Source organism: Spea bombifrons, chromosome 4 (genome assembly GCF_027358695.1).
Source record: "Spea bombifrons isolate aSpeBom1 chromosome 4, aSpeBom1.2.pri, whole genome shotgun sequence".
Lineage (NCBI taxonomy): Eukaryota > Metazoa > Chordata > Amphibia > Anura > Pelobatidae > Spea > Spea bombifrons.
This window is the reverse complement of record NC_071090.1, coordinates 67,740,937-67,752,588: the sequence shown is the minus strand read 5'-3', so window position 1 is coordinate 67,752,588 and position 11,652 is coordinate 67,740,937. Positions and strand designations below refer to the sequence as shown.

General features: G+C 38.9%; 1 protein-coding gene across 1 annotated transcript in view; it reads left to right on the top strand.

Moving 5' to 3' along the window:
• Window positions 1-7,052: 7,052 nt before the first annotated feature.
• Window positions 7,053-11,652, top strand: part of PFKFB3 (6-phosphofructo-2-kinase/fructose-2,6-biphosphatase 3) — a 32,113-nt gene continuing 27,513 nt past the window's right edge. The window contains exon 1 of the mRNA XM_053465416.1: window positions 7,053-7,148. Coding sequence (XP_053321391.1) covers window positions 7,133-7,148 — 16 coding nt within the window. The 5' untranslated portion in view covers window positions 7,053-7,132. The remainder of the gene's footprint in view (window positions 7,149-11,652) is intronic.

Here is an 11,652-nt window from a genome sequence, read left to right as displayed (position 1 = left end):
CATCTGTGAAGTCATGAGCCGGCCCTGGCACTTTAAGGTCTGCGGCTGCATGCTACGTCTTTATACTGGCATAGTGTGCAGCCTGGCATATCCAGCTTTTTCCCAGTGTGCCAGATAGCCACTTCTGACCTGCCGAGGACCGCGTGGTAATGCACAAGAGTATCGATACTGGCCAAGCTTCTACGTTACAAGATTTTGTAAGAATAATACTGCTAAGACAAGAGGGTTGAACAAATGTGACATATTTGCAATCCCCATACCGGGAAATGTCCGTTTATGTTGCATCAATGGTTTTTATGGTTCTTGTTTTTGTTTTACTGTAAGTATCTTCATTTAATAAGGAAAACCAACGCTACATTACACTCTGTGCAAATGTCAAGGTATTGACAAGCACTTGAAACCGTTATAGGATTAATGCTGGTACAATGTGGGGAAATAAGAAAAAAGTGTACTTTCCCCACTTGGCTGATAATTTCTGGGTGGGATTTTTCAGGAAGTGTTATTTTTTTTTGTGCTGGCTTTCCCCTTAATCCAGATGAGCAAGGATTTTTTGTTTTTAAAGTCATGATCTATAAACTGAAGCAATTGGGAAAGCATGTTAGGTGTTAGTGTGAACAATTATGCATCTTTAATTTACTACCATGATGTACACTCCTTTTTTTTTTTTTGACTAATGCACAATAGAAAGATATATTCTTCTCACTCTACCTGTAAAGTAAAAAATAGCCCCATAGAACCAGAAGGATCACAATCTCTGAAGGTAAATATCCGTTTCTTGCAAGTGGAGTGTTTGCCATAAAATGTAAACTTTAACCTTAATCAACAGAATATACACATTTGCTGTATGTTGTGATAACATTTAAACTAGCTTTTGAGGTTTAAAATAGGTGCTTTTAACATACCTGCCCTGAAATTCAATTTCATTTAATAACATAGGTACATTGCTGGCTACCAGGGGAGTTAGGGAATTCAAAGACCAGTAGGTATTATACTGTTTGCATTATGGTAACTCTGTTAACAATACATCAGGAAAGGCAATGTCCCCCGTAAGTGCCGTGAATCGAAGGTGAGAAAACCGGCACCCGATTTCTGATGATGGCATAATATGGGGTCTCTGGTTGTTCAGTGTGTCATTTTTAATCTTGAGAACAGTTTTCATTCCCTTTCCCGGAAAGGATCATTCATTTTATTGCCATTCTATAAATTGATTGGGGAATTCCATGTTAGTGTGACTAGTGTCTTTATTTAATAATAAAAAAACATGTATTTTTTAATGTTCTAACTGTAAAACAGTTATTTTTTTCCACTGGGAGAACATCTGGCTCTGCCTCTGAAACTTCAGAACATGACTGTTCTTGTTCTTTGCTAAGGTGTATTGGAGAGATATTTGTTTCTTGCACTCTCATCAACCACAGTCAACATGGTTAAAATTTATGCTAGCATTATGAATCTGTTGTAAACAGTATAGATAAATGCAAGTCCAACAAAAGAAAGGGGGGGGCGCATGATTACCGTAATACAAAACATTCAAAAAAGGCAAAGTGCTGCTATAATGGGTTAAATATAGTATAATGATGTAGCAGTGATTTCTTCTATGTAAACTAGAACCACATATAAAACCTTGTAATCATGACTGCTCCTCTATACAAGGAAGTTTGTGTGTGTACGTGTGTGTGTGTGTACGTGTGTGTGTGATCCCTCTTTACATTCCATGTCATATTCAGGAATACAGCAGGCATGTTCTGGGTTGTACCGGGATGTAAAATAAACATGTAATAAATTGCATCCTTAAAGCATGGTTATATACATATAAATGTATTAAGGTTCAGCTAATGTTCTAACTTCTGATGGAAGCAAGTAGTCTGTACCTGACATGCGAAAGAGGACAGGGTGTGATAAAGTATACCACTTGCTTCAATTTTTATTTAGGTCCACCATAAGCAATAAATCCTCGCTCATATTAGATTACAGGATATGCATCCTCAGACAACCAGATGGATTCGGTGCACTGGGGGGTATAGTCTTGATAAACTAAGATCCCTGGCATTGTTAAAGACCATACATTTTTTCACAATTTTTGGTAGTTTTATATATTGGTTATAATAAATACCGGTAACCTGTTAAAGCAATGCATATGGTTTAAAACAAAAGTCCTATTTATTGTAAACAAACTCTTCAATAATTTGTCTGGCCATACCTATATACATATATAGGAATTGTGGTAAAAAAAATACGGTTTGCAATAAGTGGCTTGTATATTTCGTTTGTCAGAGGAAATCTGCGGTATTCCAAAACTCATTGGCGTACAACTGTTTTCATCACACACAAAATAAAAATGGTTAATTGTGATGATGAAGGCTACTGGTAAATTTACTACATCACAAATGTTCAGTTTAGGACTGATGTTTAAATGAAATGATTATTACTTGTTCATATAAGTATAAAACATGTGAGGGTTCCAATTAAATTTATTTGCAATATGTATTAAAGTTTTGGTCGTCGTTTTGTAAGGCTGTAGTATAATTTATATAGCAGAATTCTTAACCACAGTATCCATATTGTGTCAATCCATTACATTATTGGCATGCTCACGAAATAAAATAACATTTTTAAGCAGCCAATGAGAATTATGATACATTTACCTGTTTAAATGTTACACCTGTTTTATATTATAGTTATATTAAGTCCGTTTTATGGCATTGTATAGTATGTTATAGAATACGCAGCTCTTTTTGTTGGTGGTAACGTAATGTTGCTCATACTCAACATAATTAAAAACAATTTTAAAGCTAAGCTCAATATTTCCCAAACTACTGATGAGCGTTGCCATGTTCTTATGTAATTTAAGAGTATAATCACACAGATTTATGAGGCTATAACTCATCGCTGCTTTAGAACATGAATATCTGTAGCTTACGTGTTCCAATAGTAAATAATTTAGATTTATTTAATACACCACAATGGAAATATTCCCTCAAGTATAAAATCTTAACAGTACTCCCTGTGTTAGTCCCCACCTACCAATTTAGTATATTATTTGAAATTATAATTTGGCCAGGCATTCATTCCTGTGCCGGCCATTACTACTAATCTTTCTCAATAACTAGGTTGATAGACCTTGCAAGCCACTCTAGAGAAGGATACTGCTATACCAGTTTACAAAAACAAATACAGTGTGCCCCGTTGCGCTACGAGTGTTGCGCCATGTTGTCTAATATCTTCTTCAATGCAAACACTTATGCACTGTGTCTTTTCTCTGTTTTCCCTCGTTCTCTATAGGCAGTAAATCTCCTCTTATCCAGAGCAGGGGATTTCTGAGAGATTTTATTTTTAGAAATTAGCATTTTTCTCCCCTAGAGTGCCAAGCATTTCCATTGAGCCCTCATCCCGGGTTGAGAAGTGAATGGTTCCACTTCGGAGTTTTCAGGAAGACAAAGTTAATTTACCAAAACTACCTATGGCTTAAAGTATTTCAATGAATGTAATTGTTTTCTATCTTTATAGCTGAAAAGTAAGAGACTGTTTATCTCAGGGAACCTGGTATTTGTTGAAAGTGGGGAGACCTAACATCTAGTCAATGGTCTTCCCTAAAGTTATCATCTCCGCTCTCTTTGCTTCACCTTACAAAGGCTCCCTGAACCAATTAACAATGCCTTGTATGTAACTTAAAGGAGGCTGTCAGCCGCTTTTAACAAAATGAAATTAAATTATTAAATCTATGTATACATTATGCTTTTTGTTTGTCAGTGTAGATGTGTGGTTTGAAAGCTAGGTACTATTTTGCCATTAGAGTTGAGATCTGTGGCTAAAAGTGGCAGAGAAAGTCTGCCCCCCCAAGCTTACAAAGACAGCCACCACCAAAGAGGAAGAGTAAAAAACAGTGACGGACAGGCCTGGGCTGGCTATCAGGCAAACAGCCAGTGGGCCTTTGCTAGATTGCACCTCCCATGTACATTTATTGCAGCTTGCGCGGGAAATACAATCTTTTAGTTTGGGGCTCCCAGCCGAATACTGCAAAACTGTAAGTGAGTGGTGTGCAGCCACATGTATGTAATCTTCCATCGTCAGGGAAGATTCTATTGCCACTGTGCTGTCCCACTGTCCTGCTTGTGGGTGGCGGAGATTATGGGCCATTTGGGGAGACTTCTGGTCTCCCCCATGATCAGCCCAGGGAGCTGTAGAATCTATGGAGATCTGTCCTGTTGCATTTCATCTTGGACCTAGGGATGCTCTGATGCTTTCCCTGTGTTTCTTCGAGTAAGGTAGGTGGGCAGTCCTGTCCTGGTGGAAGCCCCTCTAATCCCATACACAGCCCTGTCCCTTTCTGCCTCCAGTCACATCTCACAACAAAGGTATCTGCTTTGGATACCTGAAAAGTTGGGGACATGGTATAATATAAATTTAAAGGATATACCGTAATTTGACAGCTGAGAAGAGCCATTTAGCCCATAAAATATGTCCAAAAATATCCAGCTGACATTCCTTTAAGACATTTTAAGTATTCTAACTTGTCCAAAGGAATATGATACGCTAAACTAACAAACGTGTATAAATTAAACTCATTACCTGTGTCACACCAAGTTAAAAATTATTACAGAATTTGTCTTATAACATTACTTCAAAACATATATTGTCCTAACGTCAAAACATATATTGTCCTAAGTATGCATACTCAAAATGTATGGTGTTAAACTTTCTGTATTTGGGCATTCTTCCATACAAAAGTCAGTATGTGTCAGATTCAATTCCTGTTAAATAATAAGGTTACCCATTACCTTGATAAATAGTGCTGGTCAGCTGTTTATCGAAGTTTAAATGATCCAATTGAATTAAGATGTTGTGGCCCGTAGGCTAAAGCCAGAAACAATTGTGAAGGTGTTTTTTATTTGCTTCACCAATTCATCCACATTTACTTAATTTCTTTAGTTTCCATTGTAAGGATTTCATTTGTTTTAATAAACTGCTGCCTATGGGTTGTTCTCTTCTTTTTTTCGTATATTTTGAAACATTATTTTTGATCAGGGTCTTTACTGGGGAATAAACATATAATTTGTAATGTGTTGATTTGTTTAAGAATGTCTTGGTTTACACGTCATGTGTCACCTTGTTTGAAAAAAGATCCATATTAAGGTGGGCCTATCGTTCACTGCAGGTAAGCATGACACTTTATATACCTACCCGAATTCTGGAATAGTAGACTGCTTGCTCAGGTGGGCTTTGTTTGCACTTGTGCTTGCCAGGGCTGTAACTTCCACCAGGCAAGAGGGGCATCTACCCCATGTACCTCAAAGTGAAGGGTGCGCTCATGCTACCTGGCAGCAAGGCCTCCTTGTGCATCCCCCCGCTTGTGGCAGTGGATGTACCATTAGTACAGGACATGACCTCTGACCTTGTCCCAGGCTCCAAGGTTACTGCTCTAATGTATATCTATAGTCACCTCCATTGTGACAGCTGATGCTTTGTATACATTTGCAGTCCCAGGAGTTTTCATAAGGACCCGATTATTTGTTTTCTCTCTTTTTTGGAAGGGGACTTTCTTCCTCCTGATCCATAGCCTTGCATTGCTGATTGCGATACGTGCAATCAGCCAGCAGGGCTCTCCTATCCGCAAGTGAATTTAGGACGAGTGTCAGCAATGTCACCTACCAGAAGGCAATGCCCAATCCCATGATCATGCAATTGTTCTATGACGGTGTACAGGTGCTTGCAGCGCACCTGTGTAGCAGCAAGGGGATGTCCCTGCCCCTGCAGCAAAGTCAGGATGTAGCGGCACGTCCTAATGGGCTTCTTCGCGCAGTATGTGTATGCGTGCTCATAGTAAGGCCACATTTGTAGTTGATATCACTGTGCAGACCACCCAAGCACTATGAGGGGGAAAAAACTATCAAGGAAACTAACTTAACATTTACTAACAAAATGCTTGCACAATGTACCCTTCATCCGTAGTCATCAGTTTTCTGCTGCCAATGTCCATGTGTTCTATACACACTGGGGTCAAGGGGTCTTACAAGACTCCCAGTACATATGTGCAGAAAGCTCTACCACTGATTTCAATGTGTGCACTTTCCTGCCTGTGTTTCAAACTTTAAGCATCTAGAATGGAATTAAAAAACAGATGAGAGTCGGTGCTTCTGCCTCCTTCATAAACATGTACTATAGCTACTGTAAAAACACTGTGTTCACTGCTCAGGCACTGATGTTGGACGAGAAGGTCTGGCTTTCGATTCCAACTAATCCCAAAGGGGTTCAATGGGGTTAAGGTCAGGGCTCTGTACAGGCTACTCAAGTTCCTTCACACTAGAAAGGGCCTTCCCAAAACCGGTGTCACAAAGTTGGAAACATACAGTTGTCTAAAACGCATTTGTCTGCTGTGCATGCGTGGAAAGAGCTCCCATTGATTTCAATTGCAGCACTTTCCTGTCGCTTGAAGTTGTGATTTTTTTAAACCTTTTAAAGAATGTATATCATAGTACTCCTCAAAATATGTTTGCATCCTTCTTTGGTGAAGCCGTCAGCAATGCAAAAAAGCTTGCAGTGCACCCATAACCCAGTGAGTGAGTGAGTGAGTGAGTGAGAGAGAGAGCTCAAACACACAATACCAGGGGTAGCCAACAGGTAGGTCTCAGGAGTGAAGGGCAACTACTGCATAACGACCAATGATATAATTATGCGTATAATGTGCATTTAGGTCAACACTTTAAAGCATAATGTTAAGCATTAGTGCTACACCAATGAAATCTAACTCTTTTACTTCCACTTTCGCAGAATTTAATACTGCTGGTTAGTGTTTACACATTATTATTATTATTCACATATTCAATTTAATTAGTATATCTGAACGAGGGCAATTCTGCAGCCAGATATGTGCCTTATAACAATGTTGCACATGAAGGGTTAATGCAGAGAATGTTTTGTACAGTTCTTCCCCTTTTCTGTTTGTGTAGAGTGCAGAGAGTAACTTCCTACTGTCTCACAGAGCTCCTTCCCCGAAGTGACGTGTGGCTGGGTGAAAATGACCATATATGACCAGTTTCCTGCTTTCTATCAGATCCCTCCCAGTCCAGAGTGCTGCAGCCTTCCTGAACCTTTGGCAGTCCATCCACAGCCATAGCGTAACCCTTTGACCTCAGCAATGGCCTTTCGGAAAGGTAAGAGGCAATGTTATTTTACATACCCTGCAGGGAAGTTAGTGAAAACAGGAGACACTTAAAACGACACAACTGTCGTCCTGTGTTCAGTCACAAAGAGTATACAAAAAAGTGCACACCTTACTGGTGAATGCAGGTCAGCCAAGTAATAGACGTGTCTTTAAACACTAATTTACCAAAATGACCTGATTTACAGGCGCTCTAGCCTATTCAAGTCTGATCCAAAGTAATTGCGAACAAGTTAAAGCAACCTAAACCACTTTACTATAAATACAGTTTGGCGATCCATTAATCAGTGTTAATTTAAAATAAAAAATCATTATAAAATTCATATATAAATAGCGCCTGTTCCAGAATAAAGTACAAATTACTATTTTTGTTTTTGTAATTATAAAGCACCAACATATTCCATAGCAAAGTTCATAATGACACAGGGTCACAGATCAAATGACCCCATCAGCCATACTTCCCTGACACGCATAGACATCTAGTGTTGCTGCTGACCAGCATATGTAACATGCTGCCCTGCCGTATGCATAATTAATACATTCACAACAGGGAATCAGGATGTTACGTGTCTGACGTGCTGCACCACTGCTATGCTCCGGACAGGAACTTATGTAAGAGGAGTGGTTCCTGGCAGAGTGTTACGTGCTTAGGGTGCTGGGAGTAGTAGACTTTTATAGTTAAACTGTTTTATTACATGTATGCTAGTTGTTGATTGGTCACCGTATTGTGCATATTTTGGGATTTGTAGTCCACAAAAGCTGGTGTACCAAGGGGTGCTACAAGTGTGTCATACTTTTGTAAGTGTGTATTTTCTACAAAGATTGTGTTTCTCTAGTATAATTTTGGCATTTAACCCTAGTTTATGCATACTCACCCTGTGTACAAATACACGCAACCCTACGGTAGGGTTTGGTATCTTAAGAAAAATATTTCGTTTCCATAACTTTTATTATTTGCTTTGGTGTATATGGAAAATAATGGGGGGGAATATGTTTATAACTTTAGATGCCTTAAGAGTCAAACTGTATAGCATTAGTGACTAGGCCTAGGGTTCCCGGCGGGCAGGTTACCCCCTTTCTTTTAATTTTCAATGTATTACCTCTGCGCAGTTGGTCATTCTCTTGATAACATCTCTTCTTATTCTAGAATGGCAGGTTATCAAGGTTTGTTTCCTTCCTTGTGTGTTAAACAAGGGTCAAAATAAACAATGAAATTCACGTTGAGTGAATGGTCCTAAAAGAAGACATCATTAGCATTTCAAACACATTCTTAAACACGGTGATATTAAACAAAGCTATCGTCGTGTTTGTGTAGCGACACAGGGCTAATCAGTAAAGTGTTTGGCGTTCTCGTGGCATACATGTGAAGAAGCACACGCACGGGCCAGTTACAGCAGCCCTGGAGGAAACGCATCATTCTTGTGTAAATTACCTTGATAAATGTGTAATCCACTAGTAGCAATAAACCTGAAAACAAAAGAAGACGAGACATACGTTTTCTCAAACTCTAATTCGCAGACTTTAATTATAACTTATGGCGAAGCAGATAAATGAATCACGACTAATTTAGTAATATCAGGTACATGTAACAATGCACAGAAACACCCCAAAGCAGAAAAAAGGATAAACAAAAATGTAACAAAATATTACATGTAAATTGATAATAATAATAATAATAAAAACTTAGACTAAACAAACATAAAAAATGTATGGGCTATCCCAATATGATTATGCTATATTTTAATATTAATATGACTGATTAATTTGTTTGTTTTAATTTATATATAATATGACAAGATAGTTCCTATAATTTCTTGCTGGCATAATCGGAATAACATGCGGAAGCAATCTGTGTGTCCTTATGAGGGGGCGCACCAGTCGATCCTGGTGCTCAGCAGAGATGATGGTGGCGCAGGGTAGAGTGTTGAGGGCAGCTGGGGTGCTGTCCTGGGTCAGGCTTAGGGTGACCCGCTGTTCGAATTTATCACTGTATGTAACAATGCATCTGAAATTGCCTTGGCAAGTTTCCCTGCAAGAATCGCAGAAAGTTTGTACTTTACATTGAAACTTGCCTGCAACTTCCAGCTCTAATAGAGCAAACACTACATTTAGTAAAAGTTAAGTATATATGTAATAAGAAGCATAATGTGTGATTTGACTGAGCATTCCATCTCTCAAGTGTATGTGAGTTATCACCGCGTTTAGGGCTAGACAAGGGATAAGTAGGCAGCCCTGGTACTTTAAGGCCAATGGCACAATAGTCATGCAGATCGGGTGAATATGGCGTGATGTTGGTCAGAGGCCCTCCTGGTATTTGCCAGTTTGCCAGGTGCCAAGTTCAGCTGATGTTAACCTCCCAGATGACTAAATTGGGCATTTTGTCACTTTGTTGCAGACATATGAAAGTACTTCAGGTAGATGCCCCCTGATTCAGAGTATACTGACCAACAATATAAGGTTCTTTAAAAATCTCTAATTACTAAACTGATCTGGGTCAGTTACATCCTGAGGAAACAAGGTAGACATGGATTGTAAAACAGCAGCATGAAGCACTTTATAATGAGAATATACTCATAAACTTATAGGAAGAAATTATGAAAAGGAGGAAGGACAGGATGCCAATAAAGTCTTGAATTATAGAACAATGTATGATGAGTTCTGAATTGGTACTATGCTGACTACATCCTGCGTGCAGCCAGTGCTCTACGTCATATATTTTTATTTGTTTACTCTCATATACTGTAAACAGTGCTGTACATTACAGGAATAGCTATTCCTGCTATCCGACTGAAGTACGTATCCCATTTAGCTGCAACCCGAGGAAGTGCTACATTAGCACAATTCAAACCCCCCCAGAAACTTGAACTTGGATGTACATTCTCAAGATTGTAAGCTTGCGTGCAAGGCTCTCTCCACCTAATGTATCGGTTTGTCTTAGTCTGTCAATTCTCATCTTGTCAAACCCCTTGAATATACGTATTGTATTAAGCGCTGCTTAATATAAATAAAAGATAATAATAATAATATGCTAACACGATACAGCACATACAGTACAAAAATTTGAAAAATAGATAGTAGTAACAAGGTCTTAGTATTTTAAAAATGTTTTGTTTACACTTAGAATAAAAGTAGATGCATTTTCAGAGATTAACTACTGTCTGAGAAGTTTGTTGATAAGGAAATATGATTATTATTATTATTGTTCTCTAGGGATGCAATTTTTCTAGGAAAAAATGTCGACTTGTAGTAACCAGGGCCGTGGCGTGATTCAGTGTTTGTCACGAGGCATTTTGATGACATTAGTAAATGTTTTCCAACAGGCACACTGTAAAACACATTCTAACCCTCAGCTGATGAAGCTAACAGGAACTGTAACTGTTATGTAACTGGGGAATTCTTTGGAGTCTGCACATTTCCATCTGACATGTCTTTCACAGTAGACATGTTTTATAGTGTAAATAATAACCTTTTCTGCAATTGTATGATACAGTATTCAGCAGTGCTTATTATGGTTAGGGTTAAGAGCTATGCTGTATGACTATAAGTATGTTGACACCCCACCTAATTATTGAGTTTAGGTGTTTCAGCTACACCCTTTAAACATGGCACTGTCATAGGATATCACCTTTGCCACAAGTCAGTTTGTGAAATTTCTGTCCATGCAGATCTGCCCCTGTCCTCTCTAAGTGGTATTATTGTGAAGTAGAAGTATCTAGGAGTAACAACAGCTCAGCCACGAAACAGTAGACCACGCACACTCACATAGTGGGGATGCTGAGTGCTGTAGAGAGTAGCACCTGTCCTTTGTAACATCCCTCACTACAGAATTCCAAACTGTGTCTGGAAGCAACATCAGCGCAATCCGTGTGAATCGAGAGCTTCATCAGGTGGGTTTCCATGGCTGAGCAGCAGCACACAAGCACACCACCACTGGACTCTGGAGGGAAGTCTGATGGACAGATCTGGGTTTAGTGAATGCTACCTACCCGAATACGTAGTTCCTACTGTAAAGTTTGGTGAAGGAGGGATAATGATCAGGAGATTTTTATTTTGGTTTGAGCTAGGCCCCTTGGTTTCCTACACTGTGTAAAGCTTTCCCAGAAGAGTGGAGACTCATGGTTTTGGAATGGGATGTCCCAACAAGCTCATTTAGGTGTAATGGTCAGGTGTCCACATACTTTTGGTCATATAGTAGGCACTTTGGCAGATGCCAATGTCAATGTCAATATGAGGGGCAACTAGTCATGCCTACACAAACAGTGCTAATTATGTAAATGTAGATGATTAAAAGAAAGATAAAAGGCAAACAAACAACTATTGTAGTGTGATGTTTTGTCCCGTGTTTGACTATATTCGTTCATTTTGATGTTTAGTAAATATGGATTTTAATGGTTGTATGAGTTATACCCTATGGAGTGACACCATTACAACACTTTTGTTTTGCTTATATGTTCTATGAGCTGTGGATCTGTGTCCAATCATGTGAGGGAAGTGGT